We start from the raw sequence: 26,466 nt of genomic DNA on the forward strand, positions 1-26,466 counted from the left end.
TCGCTATTGTAACATATCTGGGTTTGCAATTTTCTTAGTAAAGTACAGAATGTAGTATCTTTTGGTTGAGTCCCATCCGGGATTCGAACTAACACCCTCAAAGACTGGCACCTACTTGCGAGCACACAATGTAAGCCGCCTAATTGGCTCAGCCACCACGCTATCGTGTGTTCAGGTGTATACAGGCTACATATACAAGGATGAGCAACGGAGAACACATTCCGGATATGTGGAATGTTACTCACCCAGGCAAGTCCCTGGCCGAAAGCTCCAAGTCTACATGTCACGTGATTCTCAATGCTTGTCGGCTCTCGTGACAAGCATAAGGTACACACCGGAATTATTCGCTACAAAGACAAGAAAAAAATGTGCCGCTGTTATCACTGGTAATATTTTTCAATAATAACGTTTGAAGAAAAGTTCCTCTGATGATATAATGGTTGTATTTATTTGATCTGTTGTGAACACCTTGCCATGCAAAATAGCTGAAGGAAATAGTTGATTGTTGAAGACACAAAATAATCTGCTTTTGGCTCGCGTTACCTTTGTTGAATGACGTCATACCACTGTCCCATGACGTAATAGTGACTAGATTTAAAATAATAGGCAATAGGTTTTATTTCATGCATATATAAATCGGCCAAAGTTCACAATTTTACAAATTCCACTTAGCGAACATGCAAACCTGAAAAAGTGACTGAATAAAATCATTACTCAAACAAAAGGAGTGACACATATCTGCCTCTTTAGCGTTTACTTGAATATATTGCAGTAAAGAATTACTGTATCTCGCTTATTTTTTACCTATTGTTTTATTTTTTTTGCTGTTGACAGTTTGCAAAGGACTCTTTAGTGACCACCGTGTGTACGCAACTTATGGAATGCTTGTAGATTTCAACCTGATGTTTATCAGCAAATATATATTTCCTTGTGTGGGTTATCTTAACACAAAATATTTATTATATATAATACATTTATCGTACCATCTGTAAATATACACATGACACGTATGACACAATATTAAACAACATTTTGGTATAATTATTATAATTATTGTGGTTAAAGAAAGATTTTATGAGCATAACAGTTTACTAAAAGTTGAATAGTCGCGCGGTGGTATTTCCCAGCATTCATGCTACTTCTGGTGACGTCACGAAGCAAAACAAATTTGGCCACGGGAGACGGGTAGTACAGCCTCACCTTTAGGTCTTTTTTGTCTTAAGTTCTAGTCCAATGGTTTGTATTCGATAAATAATACAAACCATAAGAACTTGTAAAGCAATACTGGCATCGTCGTCAGACTCGGAAGACGGTGGTGTGTCGCCCCCACCGCCTAAAAAGCAGCGATTGTCAGCCTCAAACATGCAGGCAAATTTTAATGGCTGCCAACAGCACAATGGAGATACGACTGAAGAAATCGCTTCGACTTCGCAGCAAAATGGGGCCTGTTCCGCTACTAATGGCATATTGTCATCTGAGACAGAGAGAGAAACATCTATGAAATCTATGTCGAGGACTGACCAAGACATTGTCCGATTAATCGGTCAGCACTTGAGGGGACTCGGACTGAAGTAAGCATCAGAGTTGACAGCGAATTGCTAGTCAGTTGTGATATGGAAAGGATGTTTATTTCAGTCTTTGTATATTTCCTTCATTCCTATTCACTTTCTCATATGGATACATTGGATTTACGTCTAGCATTCCTGACCAGTAGGCACCTGAAGCAGGTGCCCGCAACTTGTGACAAGGTAGCAAGCCTTGGCACATATGGTGTGTTTTCATCCTCATTAGCAATCAGCTGATCATACCACAAAAGAAAATCGACTCAGAATTTGCAAATGTATGCCATCACTTTTTGCATATTTCAGTATCTCAGTGCACTTTTTAGAACATGCAGTGCAATGGCATACAATCCCCTACATGTTGACATATTGTATTGATTAAACTTGCACACATACAGAGGGTTGCTTGCATCAAAGGTTTGTTAACTTTTCAGTCGCACAGCTGAACAGCTGATTGCAGAGTCGGGATGTATGCTAGAGCACCCAGCTGCTGCTAAATTCAGGTCCTATGTTATGGATGGGGATTGGAAAGAGGTAATGTGCAATACTGTTTTTTACCAAAATTCAGGAAGTGATGTTTTACACATTTTGATAATATTGTAGGTTAGAAGGTCATCTAAATTGCAGTAAAGAAATGATGTAAAAATTCCAGTCACTGATATGTCAATAAGTATAATCATTTCAAATAGTTTAAAAATGATTAATTTGATTTTTGTGTTTTGCATTTGTGTTTGTTTAGTATACTCTTGTGTTACAAATGGTCTTTTGTTAGTTTTGTATTGTTTGTAGTTATTGACACATGTATGGTCTGTTCATGTCATTGTAGAACATATTTGAAGAGGGAATTATGTCTGTAGCCTACATAAAAGCTTCACTGACCACAATCTAAGGCCAGCCTAGGAGACAAGCATGTTATTGCTGACATTCAGTGCTATAAATAGCAACAGCTGATCATTTGCATATCACATGACCTCATGATCATAGCTAGACCAAAACAAACCACATCTGCAGGAAGATAGTGCCCATTTTTGTGTGAACTTTTGCGTAAGATTGAGACACAATGACTGAACTTCAACCCATGGTTGATTAAGATATTCTTAAGACACTTTGTCAGACTGAAAACATTGTTTTATTTACAGATACATTCTTTGGTATTGTCATAAAGTGGGGTCAAAGGTTGTAATGCTAATGTATACCAATACATAAACATTTGGTGTATTGTATGTAAACACTTAATTTGTTCTGTTAGATTTTCAATTACAGAAATGCTCATTGTTTTCCAAACAAGATGTAGGTATAATTTTGAAAACACTATGTGATGTTTCTGTTGATTTTAGACAAGGCATAACATCCTCCATGCATACTTACTATTCAATGCATTTTGGTCTTCAAGTGTACAATCATTTGTGTTTGTTCAGTGAGGTTAATGTAACTGATTATGTAAATTGTGTAGGTAATATTTACAAGGTCTCAGTCTTATATGCATATGCTTTATCATAGAAATGTTTAGTACTAGAGAACGCATATGGTTTAATGTATAAATATTATTTTAAAAATCATTATGTAAATGCATAATGTCTGTCCATGTGTGTCTTTCCATATGATTAAAATAAGTGTTAGGGAATATTTAGCATGGGTAATATACTGTGTATTCCAACATCTACATTTCATACTTTTAGTCTGTTTTTTACCATGACCTTGTGCCATTGAAGCATAGTAGTACAAAAAGGCTTGAGCTAGTGAGTCCAGTTGGAGCACCATTCAAATAAAATGACTCATAAGAATCGTCCATAAACATACCCTACCAATCTTGCCAATATTTTCAGCTTGTTTTCACATTTTTCAGTGATCAATCTGCATTCGTAATCGTCTCAGCACTATACACACTTTTCAACATCTAGTGTGATGCCTAAATGATAAAATCAATGCATGGAGCTTGTAATACACCAGCCTTTAATACTACAGTCATGTGTTTTGTCTACACATTAACAGTTTTGCCATTTAGCAGTAATTTTCTATATCAAGTTGCAGTAACTGAATTTGAAGGTAGTTATCGAACCAAAATTTCAGAGCAAAATCGCCCTCTCCTGTGAAACGACAGTCACAAATGCTTTAATTTATCCACACCTGTCCTGTTCTTTCAAGGGTCCACTTCATATGAAAAGTAAAATAGACACTGTATACATGACATATCACTTTCCGTACTCTGTAGGTCCTTCAGAACAGAATCATGTACATGTTTAAAAGTTCAGTAAATGGGACTGGATATTAATTGATTTTTGCGGCCATATCATTTCATGTATTGCATAAATAATACCCATCAAAGTCTAGCCTCACTAGTGTAGATGTTGCCTCTTACTTCACTAAACTGTTCTAAATGAGATTTTGCAAAATATTTCATACTGTTCAATGGTATTGTTCACACATGAACTGACATCCTTTGAAACAAATTCGAAAGATGGAAGATCATTGTTATGACTTGAGAGTAAATGATAAAACTCGGTGAAAAGTGGTGAATTCTTAACCAAACTCCAAAATATACTGTAAATGTAGTTATATTCGCTTGGTGCAGATTTCATGGAGTTGACAGTTAAGACTACATTGCACAGTTAATTATTCGCGGAATCATTAATTGCCGGAACTGCCAGCTGTCTGTTTCGCCGTTACTAACAGCAATAAAAACAATCAGAGTGGCTTAACCTGACATGTGGTATGGATTGCTAAGTCACAGGAAATCCCAGCCTGCCTAACATATACAGTACATGTATTACGGTTACTCACGGAAGTATTAAGACCTTAGGAAGTGACACATTATGATGGTATACTATATAAAACGCTGAAAAATATCAGTGTTATGTTCCGAATTCTGACGATTTGATAATGGCATTGTGAATGTGGCTAATTGACTATCAAGTACGAGTAAATGAACTGCTATAGTGTATGAAGTTGTGATTTCAAACATCCGATTTGTTGAGAATGTGCTGATGTGTTAATTGACTGTCAGTTGCGAGTAATAATGAACTTCTTTAAAATTTTAATGAATAAATAAAGTGCTGCTGTATTATTTCTTTCCAAGTTGTTTCATGGTAGTCTGTTTTGTATCAAACCATCTCTCTCTATGATAGGTCAAATAGAACATGTGACCAATTTCAATGGCGGCCTCAACACACATTACTGGTTTCGCTATAATTCATAATTCTGCTATAGGAATGGACTCGTTGACTATTTTAGATGCGTGATATGGGAAATCCATTACAGCGACAATAAGTTTGGTTCTTTTTGATTCCATCAGTCGCCGTTTTAACATTCCCAGAGATTCTGGTCCTCAAACTTGATGTGTTATAGCGACAACTGAGAGGCAAGCATGTGTATACTAGTAGTTAACGAACGAAAGGTTTATTTTGTGGTGTACACTTTTTTCGTGGCAAAATATTTTGAGTGAAAAGCACGAAAATAAAACCTGTGCGATATATAATACGTTTACAGTAGCTCCTAACATGCATGATATTTGCACATGCTTTTCAGGAATTTGATGTATGACCCTCATGCAAGTCATGTACATAAAGTTTGCAGTTGGTTTCCCCCTAGTTAGCAGGGAAACTATCTTCAGTGTATGTTATAACCATATATATAAACATAACATGTAGTGAGTGCTTAAATGAATCTATACTTTTGATGGATATTATATATTCATACATGTTATGAGAGGTCTGTATAATAGAAACAAGTTACCATCGTTACTGGTTCGGGATATCTTCTCCAGCATAACCAAGAGCTCCAGTTGTGATCCATCATCTCAGTAAACCCATAATATATGAAAACATAGTAAGTCCTTTGTTGGTGCTGGGTATAAGATGGGAATAAATTTACTGATCAACTAATACACTGTCAGACACCACATGTGAAGATCTGGGTTAGAATTCATCTTCAGCAACCCATGCTTGTCAAAAGAGGCGACTAGCAGGATTAGGTTTCCACACTACCTGTCATGGTTGACACATGTCATCTTTTATTGTCTATATGATGAAACATAACCAGTGTCATATGTATACTCTTCAAAAAAAAGTAGGGAACCTGAACTTTGAAGTCTGGTAGAAAGAAAACCCATTGAGAAACTCATCTTGTGTATGCAGCATCATTTCAAGCATGGGAAGTATGTGCACAATTTTGGAGCTTCCTGAATCCTACACATGCATGGGATGTCATTATGAATCTTGACATTCTTCATGCAGGTCGATAAATCACTGTAGACCATTTTCATGTATCTGTGCATGGTCAGGGTTTTCAGGGTCAAATCACACACAACTGACTGAAAATTGTAAACCTGAAATTTTCATGTCATACTCCAGTCACTTAACAAGGGTAGTAACTGAACGAACAGCTTTGTTTTGAATAAAATCCATGTGGTGATGCTTTCTCAAAACATCCGTTATTATTGTATCAACATTGATTCAATCCCATATATCTCCCAATTTCAACAGTCATACATTGAAAGTACAGTTCCCCTACTTTTTTTAAAGAGTATATCATGTGCACAATCCACTTTTGCCTAGCAATCACTGTTTCTGTATTTCATCGTCTGTGACGTCATTAAACAATTCAAAGTGACATCAATGAACAGGGCAGTCACACTTGCCTAGGAAAAAAAACTTGTGTTCAAAATTTGGATTTTTAAAAGAGGTTTTTTGTTAATTTGTTTGGTTCTTTACTTTCTGACTTTTTTATTGTATCTCCTTATTTTGTGAAATAGAAGTCACCTTTGCATACTGGATGGATGTGAAGTTTAATGATACATAACTTTGGTAATAACTACTCTGATATTTACAGTGATCTACATGATGACAGCCATTGTTGTGTTGTAGGCAGAGACAGCCCTGAATGAACTGAAGTCCTTAGTGGAATGTGCTCAAGGCCTTCTAGTAAGTCATGCATGTCAAGGTGATCTGCTGTACACTGATTGCATGTCGTACATGTTGCAGGCAACAAATACAAGACAGAAAGAATGTACTGTAGTTCCCTGGTTGTATTACAGAGCATGAAATGTAATGCTGTACGGATTGTACAATATGAATCATTGAATGTGTATGAAAGTTAGCATTAGTCCACACATTATTGTTGTGTATGACATATATGTGCTCTTGTATATCAGAAGATGAAGTTCCTGCTGTTAGAGCAGAAGTACCTGGAGCAGCTGGAGGATGGGCGGGTCCTGGAGGCTCTCAGCTGTCTGCGCCATGAGCTCACCCCACTCAAGTACAACACTGAGAGGGTGCACGTCCTTAGCTCGTGAGTGTTTCCTTCAGATGTAGACTCATATGACATCACTGAAACTTCCACACATGATTTCATGAATTTATTTTAAGGTCAGTAGTATGTGGGAGCTACTGAATTCTTGCAAAGGCATGGTTTGAATCTTGACTCTTTGCATGCATACAGGGTGTGGAGGCCCATTTCTGATGTCCCCAGATGTTGTTCAAATATGAAAGCATCATAAAACCATACTCACTTGCTCACTGTAGTTGACTGAGCCATCATACCTCAATTGTGTAGATGGATGCTCGAGATGCTGATCACTGGCTTGTCTGGTCCAGACTCCAGTATTTACAAACTGCCGCCATATAGCTGGAATGTTGCTGATTGTTGCGTTGAACAACAGACAAATTGTGGGACAAGTCGTTTTTCACTGTGGGCAATCAAATAATAGCATCTTTCTTGTCTGTTGGCTCTAGATCCTTTCAGCTTACGGATTCAAATGGCAAATAAACTTGGCTATTATTTCATGTCTGCTCAGGATGTAGCTTTTAAATTTTACAATGAAAATAAAGTAGATCTTTCTTTGCTATTTATCACTTCCCAATAAATAGTTCACTAAACATTAACATCAAATACCATATTGACTTATTCTTTCTTAATTACATCATCATGATTATGTCATGAAAATCAGCTCAAGCGGAAGATTGGCAGGTGGCTTTTAGATAAGTTTTGGACCAACAACCAACATTCCAATATAAACTGATCATTGGTTTTAACCCTGTATTTACACCAAGGCTTTGATTTGTCATTCTCAACATGTGGGCCTTCAGGTCTACCCCAGAAGTGATCACGTTGTGGTATTGAGTATTTTTGAGTTTCCCTTGTTGCAGATACATGATGTGCAGCACCCCAGAGGATTTGCGAGACATGGCTGACTGGCAGGGCAAGGGCCCTGAATCCAGACAGAGGCTGGTGGAGAAACTACAGTGTAAGTAGCAGCACAAGTCCGAGTCACACTACACCCGGATACATCCACTGACATAAGCCTGTACGTCCCATATTTGTTAACCTCTTGGCCAAAATCCAAACCCGTGATGCTGTGACATAATGTGGCAAGGTGTTTTTCTGGTTTGAAGTAATGTCATTGTGACGTATTCAGTCCACCTGTTGTAGTTAGTGACACTTATAATAGACTAAATGTGGCATAAACCTGTATTTAATTTCTTGTTTGCAATATAACAATATGCAAATAACAGAGTGAAGTTTCATTTGAATGTAGCCTTCACAAATTCTATTTTGTCTGCTCGCAAGTTTGATTTGATGTTGAGACAAATTAAAAAAACTGACAAGATTGGAAGATTGGGCTTTAAATTAGTAAAAGAATCAGATAACTGAGCAGATAATTTCAATTAATTATGAATTTTGGCTGAATATAGACAATGTCTGATGACTAGCCTGACACCATGTAGAAATACTTTTTCCCTCAGTGTCTGTACTGGGAATTTAGCAGTGTGTCCACTCTGCTGGAGCTTGCAGATGATGCCATCTGCCCATCTGCCGCAGGACTGAAAGAGTGTAGCCCTAGTACAAAGTGTCTAAGGAATATGCCGTCTGCCTCAGGTGACAGTAGGGCTTAGATCGAGTGGAATATGTCTCAGGAATATTCTGCCTGGCCTGGTGACGGTAAGACCGTAGATCAAATAGAAAATGTCTAAGGAATATGCCATCTGTCTGCAGCCTTTCTGCCCCCCACAGTAATGTTGCCCCCTCGCCGTCTGCTGACACTACTCACACAGGCAGTGGAGCTGCAGAAGGAGAAGTGTCCCTACCACAATACCCGTCTGGACAGTGGGTTGGATGCAGTCTCACTACTCCTGGACCACGTCTGCAGCAAGTAAGTCAGTGTTTCTCACCCAGAGTACAACTGAGGAAGGGAGAAATGGTCACAAAGTACTAGAGATATCACACAGACAGATCGCATTTTGATTACATCTCTGTTTAAATTCAACCAACGTTGAATAAGTGTAATACGATCAGTGGTGTTAAACCTTGAATCATCCCTAATTCACATCTCCCTCTTTTTGAGAATATTCTACATGAAGTTCAGTATATACCCAAAATTCTGGATATGTAGAGAAACGTGTCACCTATTTATATACAAAATTCAAATATCTTACTAGCAGCTGAATAGTGACTCAACAAGATTAATTCTGTTGACATTTGTGACATAGAAAGCATTATTGTGAAGTTGTGAAACAAGGTTTGTTTTTGACACATCTGACCACATTTGTAACTGAATGTTTTTTTAACAGGGACCAGTTTCCATGCAACACAATTCAGATTCTCAATGACCACTGTGACGAAGTGTGGTTCTGTCGCTTCTCACCAGATGGCACCAAACTCGCCACTGGCTCAAAGGATTGCACAATGATTGTGTGGGATGTAGATCTTGTAAGTTGACTGACAGTCTCCTTTTCTCTGTCCATGATTGCAGAAATATCCAGGCTTACAAGCCAGTTGACCTTGTTCGGCAGATATTGAGAAAATCATCATGTTGAAGTGACTTCTGCAGAGCCAGAATGTCACAAAATAATATATTGTAATCTTTGTATTTCTAATTTAGAAATATTTACTCATAGTTTCATAGTTTCTGTCTTAGTATTGGTGTCTGAGCAGGTCCATATACAACTCTGATGGTGTCACTTTCTGACTTTACCTCAAGTCAAACTGGTGATTACAAAATGCCATTTATAAAGTGGGCAAATGCAACATATGTCATATTTGGGATTTCACTTTCTTAGTAAAGTACAAATTCTAGTACTTGTAACCTTACTCATTGCACAGTTTTTACATGGATGCAAGTTGGCATATCAGCATGGGCATCAACGAGTCACAAGTTAATGTTAATGTATGGCACTTAAAACCACCTTTGTGCTAAGAGAGCTTTGAGAATCTCGGCTCAGGTCTGTGCTTGTCCCACTTCTCTAATTTTCAGCCAGAGAATACTAGGACCCTATGAATGCAGTTAGATTTGAGTTGCCTCAGTTAGGTTTCAGGGTTTATAAGCTGTATAGCCATGCCAACAGTTTTCACCAACAGTGGTATATGTCTGACACCTTTCCTTCCATATTAATCAGTCGTGGTATAACTGCAATACTGCTCCAAGTGTCATTATACCCATTTGCCTCATTTACTCACAAGGTGGGACAAGTAGCTGTAATGTGATTCCTTATTGTTATATGTAGGAAACTCATGAATTACGACACAGAAAGACATATGACAGCCATCCATATGGAGTTGCCTACATAGCATGGAGTCCTGACAGCTCACACATTGTTGCATGTGGCCCAGATGACTGCTCCGAACTCTGGATCTGGAATGTTGAGGTGAGTCCTTTAACACCCCTGTTGGTGGTGCTGGTTGCAATAGACACTCCTCCATGTAGGAATAGACAGAATTCTCCCAAAACAGAGATGCCGCTCAGAATAGAAACATGGGTGTGGTGTCTGAATCTCATTTCTTATGTCTTCTCATGGTGATATTGCTAGAATATTGCCTAAAACTGCACTTGCTCAATCCTTTCTTGAACGTCTGAATGTAGAACCTTGCTCTACATGTAATTTCTACTTATGTGATTTGTTTGTATGTGTTTCAGACTGGAGATTTACGTCAGAAGCTGAGTCAGTCCCCAGAGGACAGTCTGACGAGTGCGTCCTGGCATGTAGACGGCAAGAAGTTCGTCACAGGAGGCACAAGAGGCCAGTTCTATATTTGTGTGAGTGGAACAGTTGGCATGTCAGTAATTTAAACATGTATTTTTGCGCAACTCAATATTCCAGCTTTGAATGAATTGCCAGGAAGCCACTCTGCTTGAGGCCCCCGAATGCATTTACTGGTCAGACTCACCGACTGGGTAGATTGTTAATATGCACACAGTATCAATCTCCACACAAGGTGCTAGTAATATGCAAATACATTCATTCACAAAAGGTTATCTTATCCATTGTTAGCATTATAATGATTCAGCATCCAGGAAAACCCTGACCCTATTATTTGATGCTGACACTGTCCTCAATGGTGTTTGGCAATCAGCATGAATGGTGTGTGTTACAGGATATTGATGGCACTGTGCTGGACAACTGGGAGGGTGTTCGGGTCCAGTGTCTGGGTTGCCAAGGAGACGGCAAAACAGTGTTGGCAGCAGATACACACCATCGAATCAGGGGATATAACTTTGATGATCTGACAGACTTCAATATGTGAGTCTGTTATAATCTGTCAGACTTCAATTTGTGAGTCTGTGGTTTGCATTTCTTCAGATTTATCTCTACATCACTGTGTGCTGTTTTTGTTAATTATACTCTTTTGTATGTTCGTCTGTGGCCAAGTTCAAATCTTCTTCCTAGGGCAAAAGAGTCAACTGGCTGATATAAAGGCATGTTAACACCCTTTCCAGTTCAAGCCTTCATCTATGGCCAAATGGTGTTGTCTCTCCAAATTGAGTCCTTCACATTGACACATGTCCAATTAGATCATTGTCCTTGTCTCGAATGTCACAAACAATATCATCATAGCAGTCAGCCTAGTCGAACAGATAATGAAACTGATTGCTAGCAGACATGCAGCATGACCGATAGCAACAAAAGGGAAGTATTTACTACTGATGCCTTATGCTCTTTACAATAACATGCACACCACCAACACTGTACAAAGGATCTCTGTACATCACTGTTACACAAAATGTCTTAGGTCATATAAATACGCCAGCAAATCTCAGTCACTGCAATTACTGTCCCTTTGTTCCAGCAAACCAATTCACGATCAATATAAAGTGCTACTGTGGGTTGATTGAAATTTTTGATCACTTTTTAAAAATGTTTGTGGATGCTAAGTTTTGATTAATTGTGAACAGTCTTGTCTTATGAAGAGCAGTGCTTGTTACAGAATTATATGCTAGGTTATGATATTGTTTGGATGATACTGGAATGTTATTGACAGACCACCGTAATGACCACTAAATGGAACACTCCTCATAGTTGATGGATACTGATACTGTCATTACAGGCTTATGAAGTAGAAATGAAGCCTTCTGCATATGTTCCAGTGTTTTTTAGATTATCATGCACAGTATGTTTATAATAATTCTTTGTATGTCTTCTGTTTCAGTATTCAAGAAGACCATCCCATAATGTCTTTCGCAATCAATGAAACAGGCAGATTAGCATTACTCAATGTAGCCACTCAGGTATGTCGCCCGACAGAACGAGGCTTGATCTTCATATATTTACTGGAGGCCTTTCTGTCATGCTTCTTGCATCCTAATTTTAATGTGCTGTAGACCTATATGACTATTTGAAATTAAGTGAGAAATCTCAGTGGAGCATGAAATAGGACTTCGAGTTATATTGAATGATTTTACATTTATCTCATTAAGCAGTTATCACAAGACTGAAAGAAAAGAAATTTCCTTATCCTAACTCATGCTTATTATGCATATCTCCTCCCTCTATGCGAAGATAGTGGAACACTTGAAGTCCCTTGAAGTTCCCTTCATACAATACATTCATTCACCGGAAGCCTCCATTCCCAGCCAATACAGTCACATGACCAGCCATGCTTGCCACTCTGTCCTTCATCACCTGATGAGTATATTTGGAGACATTTAGGGTCTCGATACAGCGACAAGTTTTTGCTTATATTTTGGTCCTTGAAGTTAAATTGTGCTGTATTCGGTTTGGGGATTGTATTTATTATTGTCATTGTATTAAATTATTGTTTAAATATATAAATAAGTGTTTTGGACACGTTTTCTTCATATTAGACTTGGTTTCAGTTGATGAAATCGTGCTCACAAAGTAAATTACGGTTGTCGGCAGTTGATATGCAAACATATTTGTTCTTCCAATGTTCTCTGTGAACTTTGTAAAAAATTAGCAGATTCAGAATTAAGAAATACAGTTCATTCTACCACCATGCATACTGTAATTAAGCACACTTTCGCCCTGAACTATTATATCGTTAAATCAGGAGGACGCTTGCGTTCAGGTCGAAAGTGTGCTTTATTACACTATACATGGTGGTAGAACGAACTGTATTTCTTTTCTAAGATGCGTATTTAATAATTTCTAAGCCTAATTTTGATTAATCTGTGGCAGAAAACAAACGATGGTGTCTGTGACCTAACTTGAGAATCCTCGCACAGGGCTAACTGACACTCTGTTCTTTTGACGTGTCAGCCCTTTATGTTAAGACAAACGTTACTAGAAAAACAAATGATGAACAGTTTGGTGAAGGTTTATGTTCGGGTTAAATATCTTCTCTAGATCATTTTAATTACCTCTGTGATTCTCATAAACCATACAAGGCAAACTGACCGTCTCATTTCTACTACTAACGAAAGTTTAGATCAGTACATTCAGCTGAAGCTGACTAGTCATGCAACATTCCACAATTGCATTGTGGGAATGTAAACATTGCAAACATGACCATGTCTCTGTAAAGTTTTGAGTCGAACTATGAGGCATTTTATCCTTCATGAAAACATAAACATAATGTTTCCACTGGTGATGTTAGCTGTTTGATGCAACTGCAAACAAAGAAACGGGATGCGACAAAGCAGTTTCCTGTGGGAGGCTGTACGAGGCGATGGCAACTGACATCCATTGTGACGTCGGTTACATTGTGACGTAATGCAAAAAATGTCGATTACGAGGGGGCAGACTGGAATGGCGCAGGGAGGTCAACGCATTGTGACGTAATGCACATTATCGTCTGATGAAGTATTTTCGGCGCCTTTGATCTTTCACAGAAGCATCTTAGAATTTGCATTATAGTTATATACTGTGCAAAGGCGTGCTAAGGACAAACGATGTAGGCTGTCTCAAGTCATGTCTAATAAATCGGTTGATTCTGCGTATACAGTCGAACCCCATTTACTCGGACCCCACATATACGGAAACCCAGTCCTCTGGACGATTTTTATGTGAAAAGAAACTTGAGATCATTAATTGTACTCGATTAACTGGACCTCGCGCTTCTAGATCCGGATGGCAAATTTTCAAACCATTCCTATAGATTTCCACTGAAAAATGATCCAGTTATCCGGACAGGGAGATATGTGCAACATGCATGTGTATGTGTCACGTCACTATCGTTTACCGCACGACAAGGTGATTTCACTTTAAGCATTTGATGTGAATTGATTAATTAGCTATCAAAACACTAGTGACACGTGTCACTCAGGTTGTTCATTAGGATTTGGCGCGTGTGAGAACATCTCATCAGTAATGAAAACACATGTTAAGTATGATTAAGGTAAACTACACTGTAATTGTGCTGTATATAACACTTATGAATCAACCCCTGCTGTCTGTTGCGATGCAAGTTAAAAATAGCCTGCCACATGATCTAAGTCATGTGATCCCATCTAGAAGTTTAATTTCTGCAGACAGCATAAGTTCGACGCGATGTTATTGATTTCATCTAACTTACCACCTGAAGCTCCACGCGCTAAATGATTCCGTACGAGACAACCTGACAAATGGTAACCTACGTTCCACCTTCCATGTATTATCGGCACACTTATGTGTTATGATGATTCGCTGTTATTACTATTGACTGTAATATTACTTATTGATATATGTACATGAAATGTTGTTGCTTTCATTTAATTTTCACGTTTTGCTTGTTTGATGCACCGGTGACATTCATGATTTTAGTGATAATCCAGACGCACCCCGGGAGCATGGTCGAGATACCAGTGAGACTTTCTCTAGATCACAGAAGAGGACGTCATCAGAATCAGGATCATCTCAACCAAACATGTTGAAGTTTTCATCATCTTTTAAGACTAAGTCTTCAAGTACTAGGTCAATGCTGAAACTACACACAACGCCTTCTAGGAAGTCATTCAGCGATGAGATCGTCCCTCCTGATAAACGTCACATCTACAACAAACCTCCGCTACTACTTCCTGAGGTACAGATCATCAGCACTCCTCATCAACATTCGGCGTCTGCTAGACCGTCATCAACACGACAACAATGCTACAACCTCAGAGAGTCTACTTTCCATGCAAACATCTACAGCGTCTACTCTCAACATGTCAGATGCTTCTACGAATCAACCACAGCTGCATGCTGATCAGTCACTGGACATAAGCCTCTTCATGCAATAGTTCACCACTCATGATGAATCTGATGGATTGCCGTTTTGAAGAGGAACAGAAACATCTGTCAACTACTACTGCTACAGTCGCTCTAAGTGACAGTTCATCAGCTGCGCTAGGTCCATCTGATGAAGAGGATGCATCCTATGCACAATTCTGTTCACGAAATCGTCATCAGCTGTGTAATCTTGCCGCAGTATGGATGATGTTCCTTCCATCGACTCGCTGAGTGCTAGCACCTATGGCAACCGCTACAGCCGTTGTCTGCATCCCCCGTGTGTTGGAGAGCCGTCATCATTCGTCGTCTTTATCGGATGCGGATTCAAGAAGGATTGCTGACGTTCGCTGCATGGACACAGTTCCCCACTCACGAATGCAATCATGCAACGACAGAGGATTCAGTGGACAGGGATAGACATCGCCAATCTCCCATCACCGGGGCAAGCCCTCTTCTCCGACTCAGTAGTTGGACTCATGTCGTGGATTATGAACTGGTTGGACCTCGTCTCACCATTGAAGGACTCCCAACGAAACTCTCACCTATAAGATTAGTAATGAGGACATTGACACATCAATGTTTCCTACGATTGTGCTGATATCTACAATCGCAGGAACTTTGTCCGCAGCCTTCTAGATAGCGACAAGGTACTAGCAGCAACATGTTCCAGCCTGCAGCGCTTGTTGATAAACACTATATCACATGGAGCCCTTCATGCCCGACATAGATAAGGACTACAAGCTCATCAATGAGACTCGCAACAGGTCCCATAAAGTAGAGGATATGCAACCGGCACAGCTGGATACAACCACTTGGAGTACATTCTTCAGACCCTCCCTTTCCGGGGCTTACAGTGGTGCTTTCATCTCGAAGTTCAGCAACCTGGAAACTGAAGAAGATATGATGATCCTTTCTGCGCTCAGTACTCAGAAGAAGGATCTACAATTCTATTTCGGAGCATCCAGCTGTGACATCTGCAGGATTCAATCTACTACATCTTTGGAAGTCTGGCTAATGCATATATGTACACCAAGGAGGACTTCTGAGAAAAAAAAAATTATACAAACCTGTAGAGGTTATGAATTCTTTTAAAAAAGCCCTCCTTGGGGTACATATGGCCATTAAAAATTCCTTATACCCAAGGAAAACATGAAGGAGTTCAACACTGATTTTCTACTGAAACCAGAACGGTTCAGAATAATCCATCTCATCTGGCCAGCGGATTATCTGGCCAGCATTGATCTACTAGCTGCCTACCTGCACATTCCGATACATCCAGACTCCAGGACATCTGCACTTCATATCCAACAGTCAGCACTACCAGTGGTCGGTTGTACCGTTTGGAATATCTTTGACCCCATGGTTGTTTATTTGGGTCACCAAGCCCATTGCCACCTACCTACATCGGTGAGGACTTCACGACGCCTTTTACCTGCATGTCGGTATTCAAGCTCATTACGGGACAAGTCAACTCAGACTACATTTAGACTTTACCATTAGGTTGCTAACACAACTCGAATGGCTTGTGAATCTACAGAAGTCAGAATTGGAGCTCCAAGATTTTCAGTTCCTCAGGAATCGATTCCCCACTCTGTTGAACTGCATTGTTGTCCCAGAGGATCAGTGGGTCAGAATTCAGCTATGATAGAACAAGCTGTATTCTCTCTGTTACCACTACGAAAGTGGTAGTGTCTACTCTGTCTGCTCACTTCAGCGCAGGAGTTGACCAGATATGGACATCTACAACTGCACCCATTACAACACTTCAGATCGGATAACTCGACAACTTGAGACCATATCTACTATGGTGGACTCACTGATCAATCACAGGGACTTTTTGCTAGAGCTGGTCTACAAAAGCCATCTCTATGTAGATGCGTTGCTACAAGGTTGGTGTACTCACCTGGGCGAACAACACATTCTGCATATCACCCACCTGGAAACAAAAGCTTTAATCAATGCAGTATGTCATTAAGTGACAGCATTGAGTGCATGCAACAACCACACAGATTTAAGGCTGCAGCTTGGAATTTGAATGTTGTACTACAACACCTCGTGAGTGATGTCTATGAGCCACTAGACCAGACATCATTTGAATTATTGATACAGAAAACGCTGTTTCTACTCGCCCTAGCAATAGTGGCATTGATGTCAGAAATACTCTACTAAGACACATATGGAAATATCCTGCAACACTATCTCAGTGTGGATGAGAGCCATTGTACAAGGCAGCAGGACTTACACAACAACTAACGGTTCCACAAAGGCACAGGTTTTCACTCACCCAATTATCAGGTGACTTGTTGAGACCAAAGCGCTCTGTGGAGTGTGGAGTCAATGTGCACGTCTTGAACAGGCTAGCATGAGTCACGTCTGTAGGGAGCCCAGGGAGCAGCTGCCCCCCTAGAATCTTTGTAATATTTAGAATCTATTAAGAGAAATCTTAGTGGCTAAGAAGGGGTGGAACGAGTGTAGCGAGCGAGCGAGGTGTGAAAAAAAACAATGTGATCCAGTCACTGAAGAAGATGAACGTAAATTTTGGGCATCAGTTCTTTGACCACAGCGGAAGGGATTGGTAAGGGTGTGTTTTTCTAGAACGGAAAGGCCTTCGCCTTTCAAGGATATAAGGAACATAAGAACTGTGAAGCCAATCAGTACGGAAAGACTTACGTCAAGTATTTGCCCTGTGTTTCTAAAAATGTTCAAGGTGGACTTCAACATCATTCACTATGAACAGCCTGAAAACCCGAACTTGTGAAAGTGTATGACAAGTACTCGTCACTGATTCCTTGGAAAGGCCCCCTGAACAGGAAACCGCTTGATCTCAAAGATGACCTCCTTAGATTCAGTGCTAGCTGCATACCAAATGATAAACTTTCTGGAATGTACAAGAAATTCTATGACGAAGCAGGGATAAGTACAGATGGGAGAAATATCTCCAACCACTCCAGTCGCATGACATGTTGTACAACATTGTACAACAGTGGAATTACTGATAATGCAGTTACAAGTCACAGTAAACATCGTAGTAACGTTGTCAGGAGTTACCAATGGGAACAGTTCAGTATCCTGCAGGACATCAGCAACAACCTCTGTCCCCCATGTCCTACTGAAAACTTGCAGCAAAACAACAAGAACGTTCTATCTGATAAGTCCCAGAGTTTCGTCACCAAACAATCTACAGTTGAATCTCCATGCACTGTTAAAAACATTGCTGACAATACTTCTAGCATTGTTCTCTCCATTCCAGAATGCGTTATAAGTGTTATCATTTGCAAAGGTTATCATTAACTAAAAGTTAACTATTGACATTTAAAAAATAGCCAAGCTTTTGAATGTTTTGGCAGCGAAAGGGTTAACAAACTGGTTCTCAGATCGTGCTTGTCACGTGTAGTTCATGTCAATAAACATATGAAAACATATGTTTTCTAATGATCAATGAGATCCTATGTGGGCATGTCAAGAAGAGCGATTTAGTTGTGAGTTCTTAATCATTAAGAGCAAATTTAGTTAGGCAAATCCGACTTTGTGATTGGTTGAAAAAGTAGGTGAAGTTCTAATTACAGTTTATTTTTTATGCATCAAACTATTGATATGACACTGTTTTAACATGGGTGGGGACCCCCTCATTAAGAATTGTTAACTACAGCTCTGTGATTGATTGTGACCCTGTACTCGTAATGAAGATACTACATACTGATATATGGTTGTATTAGACACTAACAGGGCACTTGCTGATCTATATATCATCGCATTCCAGACAACAGATGCTGATCTCACAGATAAATATTGGAAGAACAGAACCATACAACCTCCGTTATACTTCCGAAAGGTGGGGGAGTACTGGACGTACTTAAACTTACGACAGAATCAGTCGTACGCAGTCAACAGAATCCAGCATGGCCTGACTTGGCCTGACCCATGGCCCTCTCTGTCGGATTCTGTAAGCATAATAAGCATGAGTCAGGATAAGACAAAATATGTAATTTTCTGAAGAAGATTGATATTTTATACTTATCCTGACCATGGCATCAAGCCCTCCCCTCCACCCCTCTCAGGCACGTTGAATTCACGGTAATAATCTTGTCAGGCTTATGAGATTTCGGAGCAAGTATCAAGCATGGCTGATGGGTGACTATATTGTATGTCTGCTCAGTTAGAAGGGAGCTTCAAGGGATGTCAAGTGTTGCACTATCTTCACATAGAGGGAGGAGATAAGCACAATAAGCATGAACCAGGATAAGTATGAAATCTCAGTTTTATTCAGAAAATAACATTTATGAAGTTTTATCACATAACTGGATGTTGATGAATAATTCAAGATTAAGTTTATCATCAATTCTGTGCAGCTGGAATTCTGCCTTTCAAACTTTTCTTTCATTTCAGGGAGTCCATTTATGGGACTTAAAAGACAAAATATTACTGCGCAAATTTCAAGGTATCAGTCAGGGTTTCTACACAATATTCTCATGTTTTGGTGGCTTGAATCAAGATTTTGTGGCCAGTGGCAGTGAAGGTGAGTACAGCAGGGGTTACTCTTACAACTTCTCCTAACTCACTCAGGTGCCCAACAATGACACCTGAATAGCCCAAGAGCCTCAATTCATATTTTTGCCACTGTGGTGGTCATTTTGAAAAATCTTGGTGACTATTACCATTTTCAGTTTAGATATAGGTGTAACCATGTGTATGTAGCTCAAAGCATTATACATTTCATGGGACTTTGCTTTGACCTACTGGACGTTTTAGTTTATTTAAAAAATCTTCATAAAGTTAGTGTCTATGGCTACAGTTTGAAAGTTTGTGTATAGTAGATTTAACTGTTATACATTGTGCGTTATTGTTTTCAACCATTAACGTTTTTTACATAGCTTTATCATGTATGTTTATAATTTGGTCAACAGGGTTTTATTCAGAAAATATTAAAACAGCAAATACTGACAGCAACCATTATAAAGTGGCTGTCGTTTGTTGATGTATTGAAACTGTTAACTTCTTATCCATTTGAGTTGCAGTGCCACTATTATTTTTGTGAAAAACAGATGAGAACAAATGCAGGTTTTGTTTGAATGAAGGATTTATACTTCTATCACACTGAAATCTCTTGTCACTTATGTTGAAAGTTATCAAAGCTGTAACAGCAATATATGGTTGCTGGAGAAAGTCAAACATCAATTCCAAGTATCATCACTTTAGAAAACATTTCGAACTCTTAGTGAAGGAAATGTTAATGTGTTTTGCGAATTGTTTCTTTGGGCAATAAGCCATCCATTAGTCCATTGAATTGAATTTGGTTTGATTTTCATGAACTTATGTAATTGTCCCTAAAGTTTGAATTCCATTCTGTGAAATGCTAAATAAACACACACATTTTGGAGATGTGAATATAACTTCACGTATTTCCTTGATGTTTTGTGTCTGTAGATCATAAAGTTTACGTGTGGCACATCCGGCGAGAGTCACCAATTGCTGTGCTGGAGGGTCATGCACGGACTGTCAATTGTGTTCATTGGAACCCCAGACTTCCAGGAATGGTGGCGAGTGCTTCCGATGATGGCACTGTCAGGATATGGGGACCTCTCGACAGAATTAGAATAAGTACGATTTTGCTTTAATGCACCAGGAAAATGTGATCAGTACACATAGCTGGAATGTGTGTTGATGAAATGACTGGGATGTGTCCAGTAGAAACTACTGAAATGTGTTTCAAGGAAATGACAGATGTGTTCAGTAGAAGCACGTTTGTGTTCAATGGATATGTTCTGTAGAAATGACTGTAATGTGATCTTAACTCAGCGGCAATATCTTTTTTGTGCTTCTATCTATTTTTATATTCTTAGTACTGGGGCAGCTGTGAGTCTATGGAGGATTGTGATATAATTATCTGATGCAGTGCATTTTGCAGGGGGTTTTAGAATGGATTCATCCATGCACTTTTGTCTTTTCCTGACCAGAACTTTAGACTATTCAATATTTCTTCTCCAAACTTGGCCCATAGATACGTATTGTGGTGACCAAGTACATTTTGGTAGTTTTTCTTATATTTCTGATTGAAGTATTTCTTTTTGCGTTTCCATGGCAACAGTTTAGAGTTAGACTGAAATTGTTAATAGTACTCTTTTCAGGAGAAGAACTCTAAAAGTGTTCAATGTTTCTCCACCAAACTTGACTTACGTATTGATCTATCTGGTGGTCTTCTTGTGCCTTTTGGTAGTTTTGGATTTCTGAATAAAATATTTTTTGTGTTTCCAAAGCAACAGGTTGCACAGACAGAAATTAGTGGCAGTGCTCTTATGCAGAGCAGAACTCAAAAACTGTTCACTGTTTCATCACCAAATGTCATATATAGCTGTAGTAGTGTAGGTGTAGTGGTGAACTGAGGCCTTTAGGTACTTTTGGATTTCTGAGTAAATTTTTTTTTATGTTTCCATAGCAGAAATTTTGGCTTCAAGTGAACTTAGTGGTAGTGCTTCTTTCTGGAGCATTACTAGGTATTCCACCTTGCTATATACACACCAAAACATTTGTCATCATCATAGCCATGAATGTACTCATGAAGAATATTTTTACCGTTGTTGGTGGATATAGATGACTTTGTCGTCTTCTTGGTTTGTAGAGATGTGTGAGGTTGCTTAGAAATCACTTATGAAAAGTGAGAACTCCTGCAGAGATGCATTGTATGAGTGTTGAAGATGTGATTTTAATGCAGTTAAAAGGTTTCAAACCTGTGGCAGTGAACACAGAATCAGCTGATGGCTGGCTTGTAAATATCTATGTAACCCAACTGGCTAGGTGGATTGTCTTGTCTAGTGAGCTATAATCTCCAGCTAAGGGAAGTTTATGGAACTCATCTTCAGCATCGGTAGCTTTGATTCATCTTTAAATAGTATATACCAGTATGGCTGGTGTTAACACATTTTATCTCAATCTTTGACTTTCTTCTCATTTCAGGTAACACAAGTGAATCAGGACGGAGCACACCAGTATGACCAAGGTCTTATATAAGCTGTGTATGATATTTGTGTACAGTAGACATTTTGATACGTATCTACCAACTGTAGCAGAATATGGAAGCATGTAGCTAGAAGAGTTGTTCCTAATGGTGAGAGATTGTCAGTTCATGGTGTCTTGGGTTTTCTTGTCCTTCAGGACACAACAGTTATCTCCCTTAGTTTGTGCCGGTGCTGTTTTCTGCTACCCAGATGTTTTCAGTGCAAACTATTGACTAATCTTTATTCAAACTACCTGTAGTTGACTATACATTTGTCTCAGTCACCTTCCTCTTTCTCAAGGATTAACATACAATGTGCTTTTATTTATTTAATTCATTTAGCTAGTCTGAAGGCAACATTTTCAGTTTATAGAAAATGGTCACTGGAGAAGGTTCAGGAGAATGACTACCTTGCAGGATATGCTTATGAAAAGTAGTCAAATTTGCTCTTTCGATTAGCTCTCATCAGAAACACAGAGAACAATGTTTGGCACATTACGTACAGTAAATATTGATGCATTTTGACCAAACAGTAGTACTTGATGTCGTGGATGAAAAAATCAAATGGTCACCAATTGGAATACCACAAACCCTTGAACACAATAGACCACTTAGCTGTTGATAGGTCTTACAATGTCACATTTTTGTTTTTCTGAACACTGGTTGAAACCATGCTGAAGACGATTACAGTTCAGTGAATGTGAAATTTGCTGTAATTTTCTGTACACTTTATTTCACTGGGTAGCGGCAACACACTGAGTTCAGGTTAGATGTGATGTGTGGAGCACTGTTGCTATGGTTACTATGGGTATTACTGGAGTGAAGTCACCATGTCCGCACACAAACTGCCAGAAGGTCACTCGCTCACGGAAAATCGTTGTTAACAAAGTTGTTTTTCAGGGGAAATTTCAGATTTGTGATATTAATTCTGTGCCCGTGGTAACTGTTGATTTGCTTGACTAGATGAGAAGGTTGAAATGTTATGAAAAGCTTTTACATGAAATTAGGGACAGACATTTTATATGCCTTTTAGAAGAAAGTCTACCTCATTGTGGTAGAATATTTTAGTTTTTCTGTAAAGTATTAATCTCTAAAAGACCAATATTTATTTGTACTTCTCAAAAGAAGTTGGAGAACACCCTGTTCATTTATTTGACTTTGGCTTGTCTGTCATGGCAGATCAGCTGTAGTAATATGAAAGAATAATGTGATCTTTATCATCTTTTGAGTACTATATTTGCTCTTTAAGTTAGTTTAAAATCCAGTGTTGTTTCCTGGTTTCTTTGAGACACAATGAGTTGAGTGAGAGTTGAGCGTTGAGGCCTTCTCTCGATCTGTGTGTGGTACTGTCTTTGGTTTGTGTTGATGTTTGTCAGATACAGTTGGAGGTAATATTTTATCACTTGCATTATATTTTATCTTTTGTACATACTTTCCCCGATTACTTTGTCATATTATATCTACTATAGATGAGCTGATATGTTTTATGTCATAATTAACCAGATAGCGTTGTCAAGCATCATCTCCCCAGAGCAGACACTGGAAACATCAATTCATCTTCAGACCTGATCAGTGATGGCATAGATTCTTGTGTCTAGGAAGGATACATTTAGAATATGAGTCATTATCATACCTGTCCTCCCAATATACCTTCATATCTGTCAGAGACTGCCCAATAAGGGAACGAGTTAGTTTGGTGAGTAAATTTAGCTTTACACCACACTCACCATTATTTCCACTATATGGCGGGAAATATTAAGTAGACCAACAAGATGCAACAGGATGCTTGCAAGTTAATATGGGATATCTTCCCGTATATGTGTTGCATTAAACTTATCTCCTCATTGTTGTACAGCAGTTTGTATTTACATGACTTTGGCATATGAATTAGTTCATTTCACATATTTTCAGAGGTATTATTATTCTTAGATATTCATAGATCAGGGCCCTTAATTAGAACTAAATGCACCTCAAGTTCTATAATAGAAAAAAATCTATTATACAGTCAGATTTGTTTGCTCACTTTCACTCAGTCCATGACGGCTCAGATGCTTCATGTGCATATTCTTGATAACCTCCCCACCATTTTCTTAACATTCAGCATGCATACAATGGCGAATAGACATAGTCCCATGGTAGTACATTACCTTTCTCAGTCTCTGATGTGAATAAAGAGTAAAATTGTTCATGATTCTTTGATGTTACACCACCAGTTTGAAGCTACTTCTTTCTAAACAGTTTGGGAAATTAAGTATTTAGATTTACAGATTCTTGTTGATTTTTGTTTCATAAATCTGTATTCTTCCAAAAACTTGTGTATGAAGCAGTAGGTTTGAAGATGAAAATCCTGTTTCTGAGTTCCAACACTGGTCAGGTCTGAGACCACGTATCTTGCATTCCATCCAAGTTCACTGTAACAGATCGTGAAGTTTTTAGATATCTTTATTCATCAGTACAGTCATTCTCTTAGTGAGCTTTATATGGCAAGAATCTGATATTGTTGGACATGCTTGTTATAAACAGTGCTGTAAAATTTGTCTGTTAGTACAACACAGTTCCTCCAGCATTTGATTAGTTTAGCTTCAGTTTAATGCATGTTTACAACTTCATAATGTGATAAAGATGAAATTGAAAGGCCTTGAAACATACAGATCACTGAGAGAGGATTTATACTCAGAGTGTTATTTATGTAATAGTATTTATAATTGTGTCGGTAAAGGTGGACAGACTTAATATTTTGGAAAATAGTGCTTCATACCTTCAACAATGGTATGCTTCCAAGGAGACTTTAGTGATCATTGTTCCCGGAATTGTCAAATAGTGTTCACCCTAAAACTATGTCTTAGAATAATGATTGTCTACTGCTTAGCAGTTACCTGCCTGTGACATCAGTGTGTGAAGTATACCCTTGATCCATCTGTTGTGAGGCACCTGGTTGTGGGCTGTGGGAAGCCAAATAGACAAGGTGTTAGCTTGGTCACAGACCAAGTTCAGTTCCCAACATGGTAGAGTGAATTGATCAACCTTTGGATGCCTCCTAGCAGATGGCTGGAGAACTGCAGAGGACACATGCCAAGCTCACTTTAAGTGATAATGTGTTGTCTCCAAATACTTCTCTCACGTCAGATATAACATTCAGAATGCTGTTAGTCTTCACAATATCAAAGAGATAGTATGTATTTTCAATGCAATGTTGTTGTTTTTAACTATTTATGATTAAATTATGCAATTTTTTTTTTTGAAAAATGAATTTCTTACAATCTGAAAGTTAAATTTATACAATAAAATGAAAGAGAGATGTAAAGGTGTCTTAGAACAAATCACTGGAAAGTGAATTAAAGCTGAAGACAGAACATACGGGAGAAGAATTATGATTCATACAAATAAGTCGGCAGGACACTTTTCACACTGATGAGAGTTAAGTTGTAGCTGCTATATATGCCAAGAAGTTGTGCTTGTGGACCAGTGTTCTTTCAAAGACATTTCATGCATTCAAGAATTGTACAGTTTTACCATCATGAACACTTGTTTGAAAGTAGTCATTGTCCAACAAAAGCCTGACCTACTCTGTCTGCAGACTCAGACAGTAGTGCTTGATATAAGTATAATACAAGTGCATAATGAATTACTTTTATGTCTAGTCTGTCTGAGTGTCCAGTGTTCGAAATTAACACTTTTATGAAGTAGCAAGTACTTGCCACCTGGTTTAAGAACAGGTAGTTAAATCCTGTAACTGGTAGCAGCGTTTTTTCCTGTTGTGTAAAATACGTTATATAATCAGTTCATGGCGTGTTAAGAAAAGCTACAATGAGCATTTGTGCAAGTTGTAATACCAAAAAAGTAAGTTCACAAGTGAAAGTGCACAAGTGGAGATCTTTCCTTTGAAAATGACTGCTAACTAATGAACGTAAGATGTTTCGCTAAAAACATAACATGTAGCAAGTTGTGTCTACTCTGTCCTCTTTGAATAGCAAATATGCTATCTTAAAGCGTTAATTTCGAATCCTGGTGTCTCTCAGCCATTTTGAACATTATCACCACTTGAATCTTGCTTATTGCTGCAAGGATGCTCCTTTGGAAGTGTCAGTTGTGGAAACATCACCTTCCAGGCTCCACTGGTTTGAATTCCAGCACTTAAATGTATTGTCACTGGATTATTTACCTTTCAATTTATGGAGCCAATGTTTCTCAAGAAAGTAATTATTCATACTGTCAAGAAAACATTTTATGAAATATGAGTGGCTTTTCTATTTTAGATCAAAATGGCTATTTGTATTTTTGCCATGTTTCCTTCAGTAAAAGATTGTTACTAATTCCCAAATAATGAATGGTTATTAATTCCCCAAAAACGAACCGTCGTGGGTGGCCTTGTGGTCAAGGCTTTCGCTCGTTATGTTCTATTTCCAACATAGTTACAATGTCTGAAGTCCAATCCTGAGCAAGATATTGCTGGCATATTGCTAAAAGAAGCATAAAATCCAACTCGCACCTTTAC

General features: G+C 38.6%; 1 protein-coding gene across 1 annotated transcript; it reads left to right on the forward strand.

The window, feature by feature from the left end:
- Positions 1-1,149: 1,149 nt before the first annotated feature.
- LOC137293687 (WD repeat-containing protein 26-like) lies at positions 1,150-26,292 on the forward strand. The gene is made up of 14 exons (XM_067824386.1): positions 1,150-1,571; positions 1,997-2,096; positions 6,425-6,481; positions 6,712-6,848; positions 7,706-7,803; positions 8,553-8,709; positions 9,128-9,266; positions 10,061-10,201; positions 10,471-10,590; positions 10,929-11,074; positions 11,982-12,060; positions 19,367-19,496; positions 20,405-20,578; positions 21,932-26,292. Exons 1-14 carry the CDS (start codon positions 1,363-1,365, stop codon positions 21,967-21,969), a joined length of 1,725 nt encoding a protein of 574 aa, XP_067680487.1. The 5' UTR covers positions 1,150-1,362; the 3' UTR covers positions 21,970-26,292.
- Positions 26,293-26,466: the final 174 nt, after the last annotated feature.

The sequence above is a fragment of the Haliotis asinina genome, chromosome 8, assembly GCF_037392515.1.
Source record: "Haliotis asinina isolate JCU_RB_2024 chromosome 8, JCU_Hal_asi_v2, whole genome shotgun sequence".
Classification (NCBI taxonomy): domain Eukaryota; kingdom Metazoa; phylum Mollusca; class Gastropoda; order Lepetellida; family Haliotidae; genus Haliotis; species Haliotis asinina.